We start from the raw sequence: 24,136 nt of genomic DNA, 5'->3' as shown, positions 1-24,136 counted from the left end.
ACCGAATCAGGATTTCTGATGAGAAATCAAAGCCACGTTTTTCAAAAGGTCAGGAAATGCTGGTGAGAATTATATCGCAGGCAAATGGGTATTAGTCATCACTTAATGTAGGTCAGGTAGCTCAGGTGGTTCGAGCACGGGTACTAATGACACCAAGGTTGTGGGTCCAATCCCACATTCACGAGATGTGTCGTTGGGATTTGCAAGTGAGTCAAACAGTCAGAGCAGGCAGGGAGGGACAAAGCAGAAAACAAGGTAGGATTGATAAATTAAATTGCATTTGCTTCAATGCAAAAGGCCTAACAGGGAAGACAGATGAACTCAGGGCATGGTTAGGAACATGGGACTGGGATATCACAGCAATTACAGAACATGGGTCAGGGATGGACAGGACTGGCAGCTTAATGTTCCAGGATACAAATGTTACAGGAAGGATAGAAATGGATGTAAGAGAGATGGGTGAGTGGCATTTTTGATAAGGGATAGTGTTACAGCTGTGAACAGCTGTCCTAAGGGACGATATTCCTGGGAATACATCCAGGGAAGTTATTTGGGTGGAACTGAGAAATAGGAAAAGGGATGGTCACCTTATTGAGATTGTATAGTAGACCCCCTAATAGTCAGAGGGAAATTGAGAAACAAATTTGGAAGATTTCAGTTATCTGTTAAGAATGGGCCAATGGGCTGAGAAGTGGCAGATGGAGTTTAATTCAGATAAATGCGAGGTGCTGCATTTTGGGAAAGCAAATCTTAGCAGGATTTATACACTTAATGGTAAGGTCCTAGGGACTGTTGCTGAACAAAGAGACCTTGGAGTGCAGGTTCATAGCTCCTTGAATGTGGAGTCGCAGTTAGATAGGATAGTGAAGAAGGCGTTTGATATGCTTTCCTTTATAGGTCAGAGTATTGAGTACAGGAGTTGGGAGGTCATGTTGCGGCTGGACAGGACATTGGTTAGGCCACTGTTGGAATATTGCATGCAATTCTTAATGGTAAGGTCCTAGGGAGTGTTGCTGAACAAAGAGACCTTGGAGTGCAGGTTCATAGCTCCTTGAATGTGGAGTCGCAGTTAGATAGGATAGTGAAGAAGGCGTTTGATATGCTTTCCTTTATAGGTCAGAGTATTGAGTACAGGAGTTGGGAGGTCATGTTGCGGCTGGACAGGACATTGGTTAGGCCACTGTTGGAATATTGCATGCAATTCTGGTCTCCTTCCTATCGGAAAGATGCAGTGAAACTTGAAAGGGTTCAGAAAAGATTTACAAGGATGTTGCCAGGGTTGGAGGATTTGAGCTATAGGGAGAGGCTGAACAGGCTGGGGCTGTTTTCCCTGGAGCATCGGAGGCTGAGGGGTGATCTTATAGAGATTTACAAAATTATGAGGGGCATGGATAGGATAAATAGACAAAGTCTTTTCCCTGGGGTTGGGGAATCCAGAACTAGAGGGCATAGGTTTAGAGTGGGAGGGGAAAGATATAAAAAATACCTCAGGGGCAACTTTTTCATGCAGAGGATGGTACGTGTATGGAATGAGCTGCCAGAGGATGTGGTGGAGGTTGGTACAATTGCAGCATTTAAGAGGCATTTGGATGGGTATATGAATAGGAAGGGTTTGGAGGGATGTGGGCCGGGTGCTGGCAGATGGGACTAGATTGGGTTGGGATATCTGGTCGGCATGGACAGGTTGGATGAAGGGTCTGTTTCCATGCTGTACATCTCTATGACTCTATAATAATAGGGTGGTTATGGTAAGGGATTTTTAACTTTCCAAACATAGGCTGGGACTGCCATAGTGTTAAGGGTTTAGATGGAGAGGGATTTGTTAAGTGTGTGCAAGAACATTTTCTGATTCAGTATGTGGGTGTACATACTCAAGAAAGTGCAAAACCCGACCTACTCTTGGGAAATAAGGCAGGGCAGGTGACTGAGGTGTCAGTGGGGGAGCACTTTGGGGCCAGTGACCATAATTTTATTAGTTTTAAAATATCGATGGAAAAGGATAGACCAGATCTAAAAGTTGAAGTTTTAAATTGGAGGAAGGCCTATTTTGATGGCATTAGGTAAGAACTTTCAAAAGTTGATTGGGGGTAGAGTTCACAGGTAAACGGACAGCTGGAAAATGGGAATTCTTCATAAATGAGATAATGAGAATCCGGAGACAGTATATCCCTGTTAGGGTGAAAGGAAAGGCTAGCAGGTGTCGGGAATGCTGGATGACGAGAAAAATTGATGGTCTGGTTAAGAGAAAGAAGGAAGCATATGTCAGGTATAGTCAGGATCAAGTGAATCCTTAGATGAGTATAAAGACAGTAGGAGTATACTTGAAATGGAAATCAGGAGGGCAAAAAGGGGACATAAGATAGCTTCGGCAAATAGGGTTAAGCAGAATCCAAAGGGTTTTTACAAATACATTAAGGACAAAAGGGTAACTAGGGAGAGATTAGGGCCCCTCAAAGATCAGCATGGAAGCCTATGTTTGGAGCCGCAGGAGGTGGGGTAGATAATAAACAAATATTTTGCACCAGTGTTTACTGTGGAAAAGGATGTAGCAAAAATAGAACGGAGGGAAATAGATGGTGCCATCTTGAAAAATGTCCATATTACAGAGGAGGAAGTGCTGGATGTCTTGAAATGCATAAAGGTGGATAAATCCCCAGGACCTGATCAGGTGTACCCGAGAACTCTGTGGGAAGCTAGGGAAGTTGATTTTGGGCCCCTTGCTGAGATATTTGTATCATCGCTAGTCACAGGTGAGGTGCTGGAAGACTAGAGGTTGGCTAATGTGGTACCACTAATGAAGGAACGTGGTAAGGACAAGCCAGGAAACTATAGACCAGTGAGCCTAACATCAGTGGTGGGCAAGTTGTTGGAGAGAATCCTGAAGGATAGGATTTGCACATATTTGGAAAGGCAAGGACCGATTAGGGACAGTCCATGTGGCTTTGTGTGTGGGAAATCATGTCCCTCGAAGTTGATTGAGTTTTTTGAAGAAGTAACAAAGAGGATTGATGACGGCAGAGTGGTGGACGTGATCTATATTGACTTCAGTAAGGCGTTTGACAAAATTCCCCATGGGAAACCGGATAGCAAGGTTAGAGCTCATGGAATACAGGGAGAACTCATCATTTGGATACAGAACTGGCTCAAAGGTAGAAGACAGATGGTAGTGGTGAAGAGTTGTTTTTCAGGCTGGAGACCTGTGGCCAGTGGTGTGCCACAAGGATCGGTGCTGGGTCCACTACTATCTGTCATTTATATAAATGATTTGGATGTGAATATAGGAGGTATGGTTAGTATATTTGCAGATGACACCAAAATTGGAGGTGTAGTGGACAGTGAAGAAGGTTACCCCAGAATACAAATGGGTTTTTGATCATTGGGCCAATGGGCTGAGGAGTGGCAGATGGAGTTTAATTTAGATAAATATGAGGTGTTGCATTTTGTAAAAGCAAATCTTAGCAGGATTTATACACTTAATGATAAGGTGCTAGGGAGTGCTGTTGAACAAAGAGACCTTGGAGTGCAGGTTAACAGCTCTTTGAAATTAGAGTCGCAGGTAGATAGGATAGTGAAAAAGGCATTTAGTATACTTTCCTTTATTGGTCAGAGCACTGAGTATAGGATTTGGGAGGTCATTTTGCGGCCATACAGGATGTTGGTTAGGCCACTTTTGGAATATTGCGTGCAATTCTGGTCTTCTTCCTATCAGAAGAATGTTGTGAAACTTGAAAGGGTTCAGAAAAGATTTACAAGGATGATGCCAGGGTTGGAGGATTTGAGCTACAGGAGAGGTTGAATGGGCTTGGGCTGTTTTCCCTGGAGCATTGGAGGCTGAGGGATGATTTTATCGTGGTTTATAAAATCATGAGGGGCATGGATAGGATAAATAGACAAAGTCTTTTCCCTTGGGGTGGGGGAGTCCAGAACTAGAGGGCATAGGTTTAGGGTGAGAGGGGAAAGATATAAAAGAGACCTCGGGGTAACTTTTACATGCAGAGAGTGATGCGTGTATGGAATGAGCTGCCAGAAGAAGTGGTTCAGGCCACTACAATTGCAACATTTAAAAGGAAATTGGATGGATGTATGAACAGGAAGGATTGGAGGGATATAGGTCGGGTGCCAGCAAGTGGAACTAGATTAGGTTGGGATATCTGGTCGGCATGGACAACTTGGAGTGAAGGTCTGTTTCCGTGCTGTACGTCTCTATGACTCTATGTAGCACAGATTAGATTTGACTCCTACACTGTACAGACTACAGATGGTAAAGTATGGAGAAGACATGAAGACCAACTCTTCACAATCATAATAAGTGCGGAAGAGACAATAACCATAATTGAAAATCCACAAATAATTTTGCCAGGTAGAGCACCTGGATATGCCTGAAGACAGGATTGTAATTGGAACATCTGAGGGAAACAATACCTCAGGAAGATTATCATGAAATTGTGCAAACCTCTGAATATTGAATTATCTCAGGAAATGATAATGATAGATGAAGTTCCTAGCTCACCTAAAACACCAGGGTTTAAAGCAACAGGAAAAATAAACAGTCACCTCATATGCGCTGACAACAGGAATCAACATCCTCCGGAATGTCTTATTTATGTTGTATTATTATAAGTATTGTAACTGTTTTCATTGCAGGAACCTCTGATGTAAGGGGGAAGGAATGTTACATATTCATATTGGTATGCTAGACTGTAATGATGATGTCATCAGGGTTGCAATTGACCAGAAACTCAATTAACCATATAAATACAGTAGGTGAAGGTGAGGACTGCAGATGGTGGAGATTAAAGTCGAGAGTATGGTGCTGGAAAAGCACAGCAGGTCAGGCAGCATCCAAAGAGCAGGAGAATCGAAGCTTCAGGCAAAAGCCTGATGAAGGGCTTTTGCCCAAAACGTCAATTCTCCTGCTCCTCGGATGTTGCCTGACCTGCTATGCTTTTCCAGCACCACACTCTCAAGATTAATACAGTGTCTACAAAAGCAGATCAGAAGTTAGGAATTCAGTGGTGAGTATCTCACCTCCTAACTTCACAAAGTCTGTCCAGTACCTACAAGACACAACTCAGAGGTATGACAGAACACTCTCCACTTAGCTGGACAGGAGCAGTTCCAACAACTCTCAAGAAGCTGGACATCATCCAGGACAAAGCATCCTCAGCTTACGTATTCACTCCCTCTACTACCAGTTGTAATGGTGCTTTAGAATCTATAAGATGCACCGTAGCAATTCACAAAGGTTCCTCAACAGAATCTTCCAAAACTGTAATCTCTATCACCTTGAAGGATATGGGTAGCAGACATTGAGGCAACACACCTGCAAGATCCCCTTCAAATTATAAACTGACTTGGAACTATATTGTTCCTCCTGCACAGTCATTTCCTAAGAATTCTGGAACCCCCTTCCGAACAACACCGACCTTGCATGGAATGTAGCTGTTGAAAGAGGCACCAGCTTCAAAGGCAATTTTGGATGGGTAAAAATATTGGCGTGGCTAAAAGTGTCCAGACCCTGACAGCTACTTTAAAAAAAAGCTTTGCTGAACTCCAAACACCACTAAGGACTTCAACTCACAAGAGACTGGTGATACAGCTGTCAGATTAGTAATATGTAACAGTATATCAAATATTAATATATTAGCTTAACACACTTTAAGTTATCCTACAACTTGCACATGAAATTATGCTCATGAGAGACAGAGAACTGTTTAAAAGGTGAGTATATTAGTATTCACTGGGCATATAAAACTAACAATACCTGCAGCACAATATTAAGAAAAAGGCAGGATGGCTTCAAATAATTTCCTGATCTTCCTGATTCCAAGATATAGATAGTCAAAAATGAGTGACCTGCATCTATATCGTGCAAACACAGTGATTTATCTTTAAAAGCAAGACAAATGAAAAGAAGCATCCATTGCAACAGAAATTTTGTTTGGATCTTTATTGATCTTGTCTCATCATATGCGAATCATATGGACAGTTCACAGAGCAACCATGCTATATGGATATCTAAACTGGTGGACTGTGCTTCGATTCTTGAGCACTGCTGCAGCTGCATTCATTAAGGCCATATTTAATCACAAATCTAACTTGTGTTTTGTAGTAGTTAAACGGCCTTGGGAGTCAGGAGGTGAGTCACTTATCACAGACTAGCCAGTTTCTGCCTTATAGTAACCATAGAATTTAGGTGAGTTGTCCACTTGGTGAAATGCTGGCTGCAAATGTGGGGAGATTCATTAATGGCACTGCCATTGCATAACAAGGAGATGTGATTTTCCTCACTCTTCTTGGAGATATTCAGTTTGGCACTTAACATGGCACAAATATTATTTGTCACTTAGACAAAGTTGGATGCCTACTGGGTTTTGCTGTGTGAGCTGTTTTATTATTTATGGAAAGGCAATTTAAAAAAAAATCACTCTCAGGATGTGGGCATCACTGGCTGGGTCAGCATTTATTGCTCATCCCTCATTGCCCACAAGAAGGTGGGTGAATTGTTTTCTTGAACCACTGCAATCCATTTGATGTACATACATCCACAATGCCACTAGGGCAGGAGTTCCACGATTTTGATCTCGTGACACCTGAAGGAATGGTGATATATTTCCAAGTCAAAATGAAGAGTGGTTTGAAGGGGAACTTGCAAGTAGTGGTATTGCCATAGTGGTGGTGCTAACTAAGGTGCCTTGGGGAATTTCTGCTGTGCATTTTGTAAATGATACACTGAGCATGGTGATGAAGTGAGTAAATGTGTGTGAATATGGTGCCAATCAAGCAAGATGCTTTGTGCTGGATGATGTTAAGCTTCTTGAGCATTGTAGCAGTCATCCAGGTAAGTAGGAAATGTTCCATCACACTCCTGACTTACATCTTGTAGATGGAGGACAGGCATTTGAGTAATCAGGAAGTGAGTTACTCGTTGCAGGATTCATTGCCTCTGATCTGCTTTTGTAGGCATTGTATAAATATGGTTACCTCAGTTCAAACTCTAGTCAATGGTAATCCCAAGGCTATTTATAGGAGGGAATATAATGATGAGTGAAATACTTTGCAACCACCTTCACTGGTAATTTTACAATGGAAGAAGAGTCATTGATGAAGCAGCTGAAGATAATTGGGTCTCGGACATTCCTGTGTGTAACTCATTCCGTAATTTTCTGGAGTTAGGTTCCAATAACTACAACCATAATTACTTATAAATAATCCAGCGACATAATATGCATTGTTAAGGTCCCAGATGATCGTAACATTTGACAAGACATTTTCCAAAATGAAACATAACTTGATAGATTATAAGTTTTATTTTTGCAACTTGTTTATTGTGGTCAGTCACTGAATACCTTCACATAAGGATGTCAATGTACCATTGAACAGAATAGCAAGCTGATTACTCAAACAAGAAGACAAAGCTATATGTTGGAATTTGGAAAGATCTCATCATAAATAGAAAAATGATTCAGCCCTTTTTCCCAGCTATAAATTTTACATAAACTCAGTCCCAGTGAAGTATCATTCTTATCTGCACTTTAAAATTTCTTACTGAACAGATGAGGTCACAACCATGCTTTTTCAGCGACATTCTGCACATTTACCAGACGTGATTCTCTTCATTACTTTCTCGCCCTGAGATACACAGTGAAGCTAATCTCACTATATTTTCCCCAAATTTGACTACTTTGAAGTTGCGAAAACATGTTAAAACTTCATTCTAGCTGTGATGGCCTGATGGCTTCCAAAAACCAAACTGCCCTTCTACTGGTATGACTATTTCTTTCTGAACTCAACCTCCTGTAGTCCTGGCCTTCTGTATCCATTGATCATAGAAGCTGCTGTTAGTAAACGACCCAGCAAATACCTTATCAGGTAGCTTATCTAGTCATTTAGCTTTAGCCACATACTTTCTTTGAAACAAACAGAGAAATACTGGGAAAGTTCAGGAGATCTGGTATCACCTGTAGAGAGAGAAAAACAGATAATATTTTTTCACAGCTGAAAGGAGTTTAAAGTGGTGTTTTTTTTACACTTTGACAAAGGTGGAGGAGGACCACGGGGGTCGAACAGTGTAGAGGTTCAGTGAAGAAGTCATGTCAGACTTGACATTTTAACTCAATTTCTCTCTCTGGGGATGCTGCCAGACCTGCTGAGTTGCTCCAGCATTTTCGATATTTGTTTCAGATTTTCAACATCTGCAGTATTTTGCTTTCTTGAAAAGGCTGTTTTGAACACTCTGTTGGAAATGATTTTCTGACTCTTTTTTAAAACAAAAATCAAACTTTCACAGCACTAAAACTAAAAGTCCATTAGCATCTATTTTAGAATCTAGATTAACAATGATAAGTTATTATTTTCATCAGTACATATAATACAATATGTAGCTTTCCTTACCTTGTGCTGCATCAAAGCCTCCATTTGACATCCCTTCTGGAATAAATCTCCATTGAAATACAGAATGATCAGCACCACCTGTGCTAATTATCCACTGAAAATCATATGACCAACGCACATTAGTCACATGCGCAGAATGTCCAACATATTTACGGAATTTTGCTCCTAAAAATAAGGAAACAGATAACCATCCAATAACCAATTAAACTACTGAATGCAGTTATTTATAATTGCGTTGACTAAACTAAGTTTGATGTTAAAATATTGCTGAAGCTCGCAAACTCAAATCTGTTAAAAGAAAATGCTTAGAATGGAAACATTTTAGGTTACACGATATGTTCAATTTGTGGAAGCAGAAGTGAAACAACTTCTTTTTTATTAAAGTTTTGGCAGCAGACTGAAGGATATCTATTCAATCCAGACATCTGAATTCTGGTGAGAATTTATTGTACATAGTTGACTTTCATCATGGAAATGTTAAAATTCTATTTATTATAAATATTGTTACACAGGTGTTGTCATGAAACAAAAGCATTGATCTCTGTGGACCAGAACAAGTCAAAATAGGAGTTGTACTGCCCATCACTCAACTCCTAACACCTAATGAACATCAAATTCTGCCTCTGACTGTTCCAAGCAGGGCTTGGACTCGTACAGAGGTTGTACTTGACTGACTGCGCTGAGATCTCCTGAGCAAAGCAGTCCCTTGACTGGACTGCGGCTTGCTGACAACTGTGGCAAGCTCCTGGCTGTGTGCTTGTGCTAAAGGGCATGGTTGGATAGTAATAATATAAACCAAGTATCTCTAGCTGAAGGAGCAAAGTGCAAAAAGGAAAGGCAAGGCAAAACAGGAATGCTACCAGCTTTCAGTTAGGCTCGGACTGATAAACAGGATGACAATGAGTGAAGAGCTCAAGATGTAGCTTGGTCCAGTTCATGAGCTGCAGCACAATGACAGTTATAAAGGTATAGTGTTGAAGTTCAGAAGTGACTTGTAAGTAGATTGGACATGTACCATGAGAGTTCATGGAGGCTGGCACACATTAATGCTAACGTCCATCAATGTGAGATGCACGTGGCCAGTACCCATGGAGCTTGATTGAGATGCTGAAGCCCAGTGTCCAAAATGGAAGTCTTTTAGAGCAAGTGGTGAGTTGAACCCACCAAAAACCCAGCTGGTTTCCATGTGAAGTTTTCCAGAAGGCTAATTTGAATGGCGAATTTGGCAAGATTGCAATCTGCGATAAGTTGAACTTCTAATAAGTTATTTACCAAGCAATGAAGAACATCAGTTGGGAGACTAGGACTATATGGCACACCATCAGAGTGAAGGAATGACCCTTTGGAATTGAGATGAGGAGGAATTTCTTCAGCCAGAGGGTGTTTAAACTGTGGAACACATTGCTGCAGAGAGCTTTGGAGGTCATTGAGTCTTTTAAGACAGAGATAGATGGCTTCTTGATTAGCATTGGGATCAAGGATTATAGGGAGAAGGCTGTAGGATAGGGTTGAAAAACATATCAGCTTTTGATTGAATGGCAGAGCAGACTCAGTGGGCCAAATGTCCTAATTTTGCTCCTACATCTTATGTTCCTAATGGTGACTCGCTACTCCCTGGCATGAATCTCATCATGCTGCTTGAGCAAAGCAGGGAAGTTGTGACGAGATAATCTCAATGTAAAAGATGAGTGATTCTACCTCTCCACTCGCCATAGCCTACATCGCTCAGACCCTAGTGAGGTTGTGCCTTATGTGTCAGCAAAGACATGATGGATGATTGTATTACTTCTGTGATAAGTTCAGAACAAGGAGTCACTAATATTGATATAAAATAGCTGATGAATTAGTAAAACATTAAGGAGGATTTTTGAAAAATAGCAGTAAAATGTGGAACTTGCCATAGAAGTATGTGGTTGAAGTAGTTCGCACTGGTGAATTTGTGATTTGGACTGGGGTGTACAAAGTTAAAAATCACACAACACCAGGTTTTAGTCCGTCAGGTTTAATTGGAAGCACACTAGCTTTGTTCTTGCAGAGTTACATTGTACTTCGTTCAAAAACTGCATGAATTCATGTAAAACTCTGTTATCTCACTTTTTAGATTAGAATCAATCTAAACCTTATGGCACAGACAGAGAACACAGGGGGCTTACACCTTTAACATATTGTCCAGCTAACACCAATTGTTACAGTTAACCTGAGAATGCAATTTTTAAAAAAACGTTTTGTGATTTACACATGAAAGAAGTAAAACTATCATGGTATTCAAACAGATGAAAGACTCAACAGACAATCAAGGTATTTTTCAATGTACAATTTCAGTTACATCACACTGTAAATTTTTACTATAAATTCTGTGCCTTACAATTGTGTCCTCCACAACCACCTGATGAAGGAGCAGCGATCCGAAAGCTAGTGTGTTTCCAATTAAACCTGTTGGACTATAACCTGGTGTTGTGTGATTTTTAACCTGGTGAATTTGTCGGAAGATTTTGATGCATCAATGTGGATAGATGAGAAACACAGATAATGGGCAAACTGGGAAGGAGAAATTAGAAAGGGAAGAGAATTAACATTATACTTTTACTTTCTAAGACATGAAAATCAATGCAGTTTCTAAGAGATCTGGATCTTGCCCATGCTGTAGCAAAAAACTACAACATGGGAATTGATAATAATAAATGATAATGAAGTGGAATTGCATTGAAGTGGGCAACATCTGTAATTTGTAATCCTGAGAAAACACAAATTAACACAGATCATAATAAGTGTATGTGTTGACAGTGTCAATTGGTGGGAGTGTCTTCTTTTGGAACCAGCAACCTGGTGATGCTTGGAATAGACATATCTTGAATTATAAACAATATTTTACCATAATGTTTCTCCTTTGTAACTGAAGATACCTGACCTTGCATCTAATAGCCTTAGATTTGGGATTGAACAATCTATTATTCCCACCAATTAACTGACAGGCTACAAACTACATTGATTCTAATAAAAGCCTCAGCACAAGAACAGTGCTTCAACAATATGGCTATAGAAGAGCCAAGTGAACCTCTGGATGAAACTTACAAGTCAAATCATTTTTAGACAGATGCATTTGTGGATGTGAAATTTCCAAATGTACTTCACTTTTCTGTTACTCGTTCATTTCTAGCATCATATCATCTGCCTTGTGTCCAGGCTGCTGTCCAGGCTTGCATTATTTCAGTCAGTGATATGTATTTCAGGAAATTGGTGAAAATTCATCCAGTTTGGTGGAGACAACATAACAAAATTATGTGCAGATCTACCAAATTGCTTGGTTCCTTAGCAAATAGATAGTACGCACACAGCATTGCCAGCTTCTTACAGTTAACTCCCTGAGGAAGTAGTCCCTATAGTTTTGAAAGCATGGAATGAATTATAAGGAATACCTCGGGCAGCAGTGACCTCAAAGAGGGCTGCAAGGAGAATCTACAATCAACTTCTTGCCAATGTATTCTCATCTGTCTTAATAGTCTCTGTTATGAAGCAACTGTAATTTCTACACATTCCCCCATTTTCAGAGAAATAATAATTCAATCTGGTTCATATCCTAGTACTTCACGGTACCTCACTCATTTCTTGCCTTGTGAGCTGTTCTGGCCTACATGAAAACACAAGCAGCTGAAGTGCATTTCTCCTTCACTGCATCTGCTAGGAATACATATTTATATTTAAGGGCTCCGTGAAAAATGAAACATGGAAATGTTTGGAAATTTTCTGTACTGAAAATAGTTTATTATGTGTTTTTTTGGGAAATTAAACCAACAGTTTAGTGAGTGCTAGAGCTTACTATCTGTTTCCAGAAATTCAAATAATAATTTGAATAAAGCTTTTTAGGAATCTATTAAAATTTCCAGATATCAGGATTTCTGACTGTTTAAGCCCAGAAAAGTTAAACAGTGGCCACTTTCCAAAAGACTTAGATCAATCTTAATTTGAAGGTCTGAAGATCTTGCATTACTCTACATTGTCAGTAATTCAATTTTGTCAACAAGAAACCCATTAGACCATGAAAAGTCATCACCCTCTACCCTCTGTTTTTACACTCTGGCCAACAGGAGTATTTTTACTTTTGCCTTTTTAAAAATAACTATTCTCTTTCCAAAGTCTGCTATCTTTTCATGCTATGTGAGCATGTTTGTGTTTGGAATTATGGGAGGATAATTTTAATTCCAGATTATAGTTTAAAATTTAAACACGTGTTTGGAATTTGTTTTAATTGTAACAAATGGATTACTTTCAGTTTGTTAAAGAAACTTGTTGAAGGCGTCTTTTTATTCTGGATAGTAGCACAAAATGAAACTGGCATTTAATGGTGGAATCAAGACATTCTATTAATAGTAAGACCAGAGAAAACTGAGAGGGAACCTGATTAAAATGTAAAATTATGAGGACATGGACAAGGTGGATAGGCAGCAGCTGTTCCCCTTCGTTGAATGGTCAATAACAAAATTTTAAGGGGAAAGGCAAAGGTTTAGAGGGGATTTTAAGAAAGTTCTTTTTCATCAAGAGGATGGTCGGAATCTAAAATGAACTGCCTGGGAGGGAGGTTGAAGTGGGAGGTTTTACAATCTTTAAAAAGTACTTGGATGAGCACTGTAAATGTCATAACATCCAAGTTCAGGAAAGTGGGACTGTGTAAGTGTAGTACATTTTGTCAGTGCAGAAACCTGCAGTCTCTTCAGTACTGTATGATTCCATAAATGAGATGGCCCTTTTCCAAAGTCAGCTTGATTACAACAAGGCACTTGGTGTGGGCTGCAATTTTTGAGCACCTGTCCGGATAATCTGGTCTTGTTTGTTATATGTAATCGCAGTGCTCTGAGGGGATAAGATGTTGTTACAGCAAAGTTACTGTGCTGAAAAATAGTGGTCTAATGCAAACAACAAAGCGTCATCATTGTGCTGGACCCATGATGTGTGAATTCACTGATTATCTTATGATCTATTAGCAGTTTTACAGACCCACAGTATCTGAAAGTTGGGTTGCTTGGAGGGTTCTGGGAAGTGCACTCATTCATAGTCAATGCCTAATCACGGGACCTGGCACGAAGAGCTCCCACCACCACCTTTATTGCCTACCCCTTTCACACTCCTCCTCTGCACCACCAACCCTGTGAACTCCCACCCTCCACTTGCCTGGATTGTACCAGCAGTAGCTGCTATACAGCTACCAACCGCTGATCAGTTGGCAACTCTCAACAAGCAGGACTTCTAGCCTCAAGGTGCCTGAGGTCTGTTACTGATCTGTCAAGTACCCAAATGGTGAATTATGAGCTAGGTTTTTCTGAAAAAGAGAGGCACCATGTGACTTTTGCTAGCTGTGGACAAGACCTATGTCGCCCCCATAAAATATCACTTATTGTGTCAATTAAAACAAGGCAACACTTGTTGACATCCATGTATGCATAATAGCACCAAATATTTAAACAAAATTATAAAAATCTAACAAAGATAAAAATGAAAATAAAGAGGATATCTGTGAATGGAAGGGTTAAACATAGTAGATTTGTAAAAGGTTTTCAATAAATAATCTTTATACTACATGTGTGCATACACATATTCAGTCTAAACAAAAGTCAGAAGTGAGGAAACAAAGATTTTATCAAATAAGTGTCCATTTCTCCAATTTACCATCTGCTGTTCTGCTAATTTTTGCTACAAGGTTAATAATCTGCCTTCAAATCCAAGAGCTTAAACTTTAGCAAACAGTATCTTATGAAGAACTTTAAGAGGGACAGAAAAACCTTTGCCAAATCCTCATAAGTTACATCTATAAACATTCTCCTGTCCACTACTTGAGTCACCTCCTTGTGTATAAGGCAGTCAGCCTTCCAACTCTTCAATATTGCTTCAAAACTTGGACTACAGGTAGAAACCACCTCAACGACCTTAAGTACCATCAACACTGTTGTCGAGTCATACAGCAGAGAAACAGATCCTTCGGCCCAACTTGTCTGTGCCAACCAGTTTTCCTAAACTGAACTAATCCCATTTACCTGCATTTGGCCATATCCCTCTAAATCTTTCCTATTCATGTACCTGTCCAAATGTCTTTTAAATGTTGTAATTGTACCCAGCTCTACCACTTCCTCTTGGAGCTTGTTCCATATATGTACCTGTATGTGAAAAAAATGCCCCTCAGGTCTCTTTAAATCTTACCATTCTCATCTTAAACCTATGGCCTCTAGTTTTGGACACTCCTACCCTGTGGAAAAGACCTTATCTATGTCCCTCATGATTTTATAAACCTCTAAGTTTGAGACAGATTCTCTGCATCAGCTGGGAGGACAGGCATTCTAAAATCAGTGTCTTCGAAGCAGGTAAAGCACCAGCCATGATCATCCAAAACCAACACTGCTGGGCCAGCCACACACTTAGGATGCTTGAGTTTCAACTATCAAATCATTTTTGCTCAGTTCAAGGAAGGCACTCGACAAGAGGGCATTATAGAAGTGTGTCAAAGGCTTCTTGAAAGTTTCCCTCAAGAAATGCAACATAGACATTAACACTTGGAAAAGTCTCATTCAGAAGAAACAGATTTGGAATTAATTCCTATATGAAGGGACATAATTCTTCGATAACACCCATCAGGAGGAACAATTATAGAAAAGGAACACTAGCAATCAAGTCCAAGGACCACTTTCATTTACCGAAAACACCTGCCAAATGTATGGTTGGAGATGTGGCTCTGGGATCAAGCTCATAAGCTACATAAGGACCACAAAACTCATGAGCAGTGACATGGAATTTCCTCAGTGGACAATCATACAACTTTAGTTACCTCTTCAAAATAATTAATCAGGTTAGTCAGACATGATCTATTCTTTACAAATCAATAAAGGCTCACTCTAATCAGCTCAAATGCTCAAGATAATTAGTCTTTCTATTCTAAATCATACACTAATATCTAGATATCAGAAGGTAGGCTAACAGGTCTGCAATTACATGGTTTTCCTCTCACCTTTCTTAGACACTGCTGTGACATGTGAAATTTTCCAACTAAAGGAGTGGTTCCACCATTCAGAGAATTTTGAAGAAATATTTAGAGCATCAGCAATGTTCTTATGTCCATCCTTTAAGACAGCATCTAATTCTATGGGTCAATCACTCTTTAATACTTTGTTTTCTTCATTACTGTTATATCACTTATAATATGAGAGTTCGCATCCTTATTCAATAATTGTTTATTCGGGGTGTCGGCATTCTGTCTTCTTTACTGTAAATGCTGATGCAAAGTAACTATTCAATATGTCCAACATTTCTTTGTTTTCATTTATAGGATCACAGTTAAACTTACAAGAAGCCCAAAATGCCCTGACCATTCACTTTTATCAAATATATTTTAGAAAAATTGTGTACTTATCCCTTAGAAATGTTTTAATGCTTCCCTTTTGTAGATATTACTATCCTTTTTGTCACCTTTTGTTTTTTTCTAAACAAGGTCTTGTGCTTTTTGTTTGCATTTTTGTATGCTTTTCATTTTAGTTTGAGTTGTCTATATCCATTTTATTGGACAAAAGAAGACATTTGCCACTTTGGGCTATAAATTGATTCAATGTCATTTATTTTTCAAACTTTTCATTGATCAGATTTTCCTAGTTTACATGGGGACAGTTTGACTCATCCCATTGAAGTCAGTCCTACCTAAACCTAATATCCTAGAAGCTGTTTTAGATTGTTTCCTTTCAAACAATGCTGAAAACAGTGTTATGATGATTACTATAGATTAAAATTTATGCACTATTAGTGTGTTAATTAAGTCTGACTCATTACATATTATGAAATCTAACATGACCTATCTGCTTTTTAGATCCACAGCATAATATTGCCGAAAATTATTTTGCACACAAGAAATTTGCTACCTTTCTGACTTGAGTGCATCTAATTATCTCGATCTATATGAAAATGAAAATGTACTAACCAAACCACCTGTACGCTTGCATAATCCTTGCTACTTCACAGGTTTTACCAAGAGCCTACACATTTCACACAAGTCTTAATTCCTTTATTATTTCATAAGTTCATCAAGTTTCCACTGTGCTTACCTCATTATATCTGACCCACAAACTCCCACTGCCTAGCCACCTCCCAGTCTGTCAACTGAGTTTACATTTCTTCTGAAATAAGATGCATAACTAGGTTTACTCCACTCTTTAAATTTACTCCACCACACACCACACTACTGAATTCCATTTCACAACCCTTCGAGAAAGAAGCAACTTCTCCTCATCTGTGTTTTAAATCTGCTACCCTTTATCCTAAAAGGATGACCTCTTCTTCTGGTTGGCCCCACGAGGAAACATCCTCTCTATGTCTACTTCGTCAATCCACTTTAGTATTTTAAATACCACAATTACAACTCTTCTCATTCTTCTAAACTCCAGATACTACAAACCTAAACTGCCCAATCTATCATCATAAGACAAACACCGCATCTCTGGAAACAATTCCACGAATCTCCTCTGAACTGCCTCCAATGTAATCATATCCCTCCTCAGGTATGGGGACAGAACTTTCAAATTAACATTTCACATGCAGTCTCACTAACGCTCTGTACATTTTCAGCATTACTTCCCTACTTTATACTCTATTCTTTTAGCAATAAGTGGCAAAATTCCATTTGCCTTCCTTAATACCTGATGTAGCTGCATACTAGTTTTCTGCAATTCATGCATGAGTACACCCATCTCCCTCTGCACTGAAGCACTCTGATGTTTCTCTCTATTTAGATAATAACTTGCCTTGCTATTCCTCCAATCAAAGTGGATAACTTCTCACTTACCCACATTAAATATTTCATCTGCAAATCTGGCTATAGTACTTTCTTTTCTGGCATCCAAATCATTAATAAACATTATGAATAGTTGGGACCGGAGGACTGAACCCTGTGGCATCGACAAGTTACATCTTGCCGGAAAAAAGACCCATTTATTTGTCTGCTCCTTATTAGTTAGACAATCTCTAACCACACTAAATAAATTATGCCTAAACCTGTGTGATCTTAACCTGAATTAACCTTTTGTGCAGCATCTTATCAAATGCCTTCTAAAAGTCCAGATATATTACATGTATAGGATCTCTGTTATCCATATTGTTTGATAAATCTTCGAAGAACTCTAGCAAATTAGTCAAATATGAGTTACCCTTCATAAAACCAAGCTGACTCTGATGGATCGTACCTTGGCTTTCTATGTGTCCTGTTATTACTTCTTTAATAATGGATTCTTCCTTAATAATGAATTCCCCAACAACATGTTAAATTAACTGGTTTGTAGTTTCCTACTTTCTACCCCCCTCCCTTTTTGAATAAGGGTGTTATGTTAGCAATTTTCCAATCCAATAGAACCTTGCCCACATCCAAAGTACTTTGGCATGTTTTATCAATGGATCCATCAATTCTGCTGCCACCTCCTTTAAGAGCCTAGGATGTAGGCCACCAGAGATTGGGAACATATAAGCCATAATTCCCAATAGTTTGCTCAGTACTGTTTCCCCCCACCCAGTGATAATGATTGTTCCTAGTTTTTCTCTTTCAACAACCTCTGTATAATCTGTCACTACTGGGATGGTGCTAGTGTCCTCCTCGGTGAAACTGAAGCAAAATATTGATTTAGTGACTCCACCATTTCTGTGATCCCCACTGATAACTCCCCAGTCTCATCCAAAATTCAGTTTAGCTACCCTCTTCCCTATTATTTACTTATAGAAGCTTTAGCTACCTGTTTTTTTTATATTTTGCGCTAGGTTTCTTTCATAATTTATTTATGCTTTTTTTTTGTAGTAACCCTTTGTTGATGTATAAAAGTTTCCCAATCTTTCAGCCTGCCATTTATCTTTACAATTTGGTATGCCTTAGATTTGGTCTTTACAGTATCTTTAAATTCCTTGCTTAGCCATAGATGTTAAACCCCTCCAATATCCCCCTTACAATCTTTATTCCTTTCTGGCATTTAATTCAGTTCAGCGCAGTTGAGTATTTCCTTAAACATCTGCTAATGTTCGTTAACAGTCCTATCTTTTAGTCTTTCCGCCCAGTCCACTAGGTTTAGGTCTGATCTTATACCTACTCGTGTATAGGTAGACCACATATATAAGTTGATCCCTTGTTTTTGGCCAAATAAAATCTGATATTTTTCATATACCTTGTGCATATGTTTACTCTAGTTTTTCAGGGGTCTCTTCCTGATCATATATGCAGCCTTAAAGGACATGATTTGCACATTTTGATTTAAACACACATTTTTGACTCAATACCTGCAACATCACATGTTACGCGCATCAGTACATATTTGCGCAACATGATTTTCAAGTCATTAAATTGCATGTTGATAACTATATATGCTGTGTATATATATATATATATATATTTATGTAATATTTACACATATATATTTGACCTATGAATGCAAATATATATGGTACCTTATGGCAGCCCTCTACTTTGTCTTCCCACTGTTGCCTCAGTCTCTCAGAAGTAGGTGTCATGTACAGTCATGCTCTGAACTTACTGTAAAACTCCCCCAAATTTTTCTGACAAAATGGTATCACAAAGAAGCAAGTATACAGCACAGTTTAAACTAAAAATTATTGAAGCTGGAGAGAAGAACAACAATAGTGTAGCTGCAAGGAAGTTCTATGTTTCTGAAAAACTTGTCCAAGATTGGAGGAAAAAAGCCACATAGCTAAAGGCTATGCCAAAACAGAAGTATGCCAACCGAGGAAAGCTGAACAAGTGGCCACAACTACAAGAAAAGATTGTTAACTGGTAATTCAGTGTTGTCAGAACAGAAGCACAGTGACTCGACATAAGAATACGCGCGAAAAATGAAGCAAAAAAAAGATGGATTCAGTGATTTCAAAGTCAGTACTGAATGGTGCAAAAGGGTTTTGAAAAGGTATGACAGAAAACCCAAGATTGCCCAACATCTACCAGCAGAACTCAATGACAAGTTAATAGGGTTCCATCGCTTTGGAATCAAAAGTCAGAAGAAAAACGGGTATAGGCTCTCATGCATCAGCAATATGGACGAAACCCCAATGAACTTTGATATGCCAGGGAACAGAATTGTGGACAAGATTGGAGCAAAATCAGTTTTCGTTAAGACTACTGGCCATGAAAGGAGTCAATTCATTGTGGTACTTGATTGTATGGCAGATGGCATAAAGTTAAAGCCTGTGGTGATTTTTAAGCGGAAAATTCTGTCTAAACAAAAATTTCCGAAAGGCATTGCTGTCTTCATCCTTTGAAAAAGGGCGGATGGCTTCAAGACTTGGATTAGGAAGGTCTGGAATATGCAACTGGGTGGACATCAAAAGGAAAAAAAAGCTTACAGGTTTGGGATATGTTCAAATCATGCAGAGTGAAAAATTTTATCAGTGAACTTTGAGCTAACAATACTGACATTGCAATGATTCCAGGGGGCCTTACGAGCATGGTGCAGCTACTTGATATTAGCATCAATAAACCTTTTAAAGAACTTAGTACAGAAGAAATGTGACACTTGGATGCAAGAAGGGGAAAAAAAACTTCACAAAGGGTGGCAACATGCATGCTCCATTACATGCTCCATTATGTGAGCAGACCGTTGAGTCCTGGAATTAGATGAAAACTGAAATTATTGTGAAAACCTTCAAAAATGTGAAATTTCTAATGCTTTAGATGGTATGGAGGATGATTATTTATGGTCAGATGGAAGTTTAGATTAGATTTAGATTTGATTAGATTAGATTAGATTACAGTGTGGAAACAGGCCCTTCGGCCCAACAAGTCCACACCGACCCGCCGAAGCGAAACCCACCCATACTCCTACATTTACCCCTTACCTAACACTATGGGCAATTTAGTATGGCCAATTCACCTGACCCTGCACATCTTTGGACTGTGGGAGGAAACCGGAGCACCCGGAGGAAACCCACGCAGACACGGGGAGAACGTGCAAACTCCACACAGTCAGTCGCCTGAGGCGGGAATTGAACCCGGGTCTCTGGCGCTGTGAGGCAGCAGTGCTAACCACTGTGCCACCGTGCCGCCCACTAAGTAATGACAAATCAATTGATGATCCCCTTAAGAATGCAGATGAAGATGATCCATATGACGATAAGCTTTACCCAGACGACTGGAATGAATTATTCAGTGGTGCAACTGACGAGGGCAGTGAATTTGAAGGATTCTAATGGACCTTTACATGTACTGGTAACTTTTGTTTTAAACAGCTATCCCATAATATTTGTGATATGCGGTGAGAAGAGTTTTTTGATGTGAAGTGTTTATCATAAATTAAGTTTCATGCGGTCTATTTAAAGAAAATACTAACAAACTTTTGTTTTGTTTTTACTGCTCCTCTGTTTTAATTTCATGAATTGCGTGTTGTATAAATACCCCCGGTAGATGGCCTGACCACCTGCTGGTGTGCCTATTAACTTTTGTAGATATGTGTACACCTACATGCACTTTACTGTACTTCTAACTAGAATACAGTACAACAGCACCATTCTATGGTAGCAGGCAGAATGGAGACAGTTAGTTTGTAGATAAATATTCAATAATGGCCATAATTCTTTTTCCTTTTGTTTATTATTTAATATAGAGATCTGGCTCTTGCTTGTCCATTTTTTGACTCATGCCAAGCATGAATATCACGCCGTCAAAAACAATAGCTCATGTATAAGTTGACCCCCTAGTTTCAGCCTAAAACAATCTTCAAAACTTGACCTATACATGAGTGTATACAGTATGTATGAGATCATATACCATTGTTTAACTCCAGAATGCTAGTGTGGGACTCCAGTTTACCTCGCTCCAATTGAATTTGAAATTCTAGTGTGCTAGGTGCTATGATCACTTTTCCCTGATGATCCTCGATTATGAGATCATTAATTCCATTTCATTATTCATTAACAAATCTAGAATAGTCTGCTCCCTGGTTGATTCCCAAGATATTGTTCCAAAAAAATAAATCTCTAATATATTCAATGATCCCTTCCTCAAGGCTACCCTTTTCAATTTGATTAATCCAGTCTATATGCATATTAAAATCACCCATGATTATTACTGTACCTTTCTTACAGACCGCTAGTATTTACTGGTTTATACAGAGCCCACTGTAGGACTACTTTTTGGGTGCTGATAGACTACTACGATCAAGGACTTCATTCTTTACTTTTCCTTCTTTCTCTCTGTCTGATCTGACGGCTTGATTTCCAGAGCCTATATCATTTTTCACTCCAGCACTAATCCCTTCCTTTACTAACAACATTACACTACCTCCTTTCCGACTTGCCTTTCCTTCCAAAACACTGAGCGTATTGATGGTCAGCTCTCAAACCTGGTCTTCCTCCAATCACGTCTCAGTAATCAAATCATATATATGTCTTCATTTTCACTGTTAACTCATTAATTTCATTCCAAAAGCTTTGTGCATTCAGATACAAAGCTTTTAAGTTTGTTGATTATCAGATTTCCCTACTCGTGTATAATTCCTTGGTGCGATAGGTCAAATACACATGCTGTCCCTTCCTTTTATTTTCTGGTAATAATCAGACTCATAACTAACCTGTACTGCGGCCTTGTCCTTGAACTTTGATTTTCTAATTTTCTATTCAACTGAACCCTCTGGACTGGAACAGCGGTAGCATTCTTCAGAAAATAGTTGGTGGCACATATTGCAAATAAATATTTATGAACACTTCAAATACAAATGCAGAGTAAAGGGTGACTAACACAGCTACCATTTTGTAGGATATCAGTAATACTACCACTTCCATTCTTGTTATACAAGATGCTTCCAAGTTTTCCTCAGTTTGTAATCAATTTGCACTATTAACATGTCTCTGAAGGTCTATCTTATTTAAATGTTGTGCCTCCCCCCTCCCCCCACCCCCCCACAATCCCACCTTCCTTTCAACAATCTGCTCCCTTAATGTCTCTGGTCTGCTTTAAGAAACAAAACCGCAAAGCTGCCATAAAAATCTCATAGGAATGATCTGGTGCTTTGGTCTGCCTTTAAAGTTTAGGTGATTTCCCTTGGTCCTAGACTCCATAATCAGCAGAAATAGTTTCTGCTAATCTAATGTGTTTGATTTGCTTAAAACATTGAAGTCTTTGATCAAATCTCACTCTAACTTCCTATGACTTGAGGTGCTGGTGTTGGACTCGGGTGGACAAAGTTAAAAATCACACAACATCACATCGTAGTCCAACAGATTTATTTGGAAGCACAGGCTTTCGGAGCACCACTCCTTCATCAGGTGGTTGTGGAGGTGAAGATCATGCTCACAGAATTTATTGCCAAAGGAGTCCAGTGTCATGGAGATGTGATACAGTACACCATCCTAGATTAGATTCAGTACTCATCACCAACAACTGCCAATCTCCGAACACCATCCTACAACTCATCCGCTTTATCCTCGATCACAACGTCTTCACCTTTGACAATCAGTTCTTCATCCAGTCACATGGAACAGCCATGGGGACCAAATTTGCACCCCAATATGCCAACACCCCAATATGCTAACATCTTCATGCACAGGTTCAAACAAGACTTCTTCTCTACACAGGACCTCCAACCAACACCAGGTACATTGACGACATTTTCTTCCTCTCAACCCATGGCAAGGAGTCACTAATAAATCTACACAGTGATATCAACAAGTTTCATCCCACCATCAAACTCACCTTGGACTACTCTTTATTATCTGTCTCATTCTTGGACACATGCATCTCCATAAAGGATGGGCACCTCAGCACCTCACGATACCACAAACCCACGGACAAACTCACAGTGCTACATTTCTCCAGCTTCCACCCAAAACATATTAAAACAACCATTCCCTATGGACAAACCCTAAGCGTACACCGGATCTATTCAGATGAGGAGGAACATGATGGGCACCTGGAAGTACTCAGGGATGCCCACATAAGAACGGGGTACGATGCTCAACTCATCGACAGCCAGTTCTGACGTGCCACAGCGAGGAACTGCAATGGCCTCCTCAGAAGACAGACATGTGCTGCAACCGACAGGGTACCCTTTGTTCTCCACTACATTCCAGGAGCCGAAAAACTACACCTTGTTCTTCACGGCCTGCAACACTTTATCAATGAGGATGAGCACCTCGCCAAGATCTTCCCCACACTTCCACTGCTTGCCTTTAAACAACCACCAAACCTCAAACAGATCATTGTTCATAGCAAACCACCTGGCTTTCTGGACAACTCTATACAACCTTGTCACGGTAGGCGCTGCAAGACGTGTCAGAGTGTGGACCTGGATACCACCATTATGTGGGGACACCTCCCACCATGTATGTGGCAGGTACTCATGCGACTCAGTTGTCTATATCGCATGCTGCAGGCAAAGATGCTCTGAGGCATGGTACATTGGTGAAACCGAGCAGATGCCACGGCAATGGATGAATGGGCACCACACAACTATCAACAGACAGGAGTGTTCCCTCACAGTTGGAGAACATTTCAGCGGTCCAGGCATTTGACCTCGGACATTCATGTGACCAAGGCGGACTTTGGGACTGGCAGCAGTGAAAAGTGGCTGAGCAGAGGCTGATACCTAAGTTTGGTACACATAGGGATGGCCTCAACTGGGACCTTGGGTTCATGGTCACACTACAGGTGACCCCATTACACTACACACACACACACACACACACTCTCTTTCTCTCACAAACAGTCACAACCCCCACCCCCCCCCCACCC

At 39.8% G+C, this 24,136-nt stretch overlaps 1 protein-coding gene across 5 annotated transcripts in view; it reads right to left on the bottom strand.

The window, feature by feature from the left end:
• The window catches only part of LOC122552872 (echinoderm microtubule-associated protein-like 6), a 525,254-nt gene that overhangs the window by 326,668 nt on the left and 174,450 nt on the right, over positions 1 to 24,136 (bottom strand). For all 5 annotated transcript variants that reach the window (XM_043695963.1, XM_043695964.1, XM_043695965.1 and 2 more), the window contains exon 11: positions 8,395 to 8,559. In XM_043695963.1, the coding sequence (XP_043551898.1) occupies positions 8,395 to 8,559 (165 nt within the window). The remainder of the gene's footprint in view (positions 1 to 8,394; positions 8,560 to 24,136) is intronic.

Source organism: Chiloscyllium plagiosum, chromosome 9 (genome assembly GCF_004010195.1).
Source record: "Chiloscyllium plagiosum isolate BGI_BamShark_2017 chromosome 9, ASM401019v2, whole genome shotgun sequence".
NCBI lineage: Eukaryota > Metazoa > Chordata > Chondrichthyes > Orectolobiformes > Hemiscylliidae > Chiloscyllium > Chiloscyllium plagiosum.
This window is presented reverse-complemented; position numbering and strand designations above follow the sequence as displayed.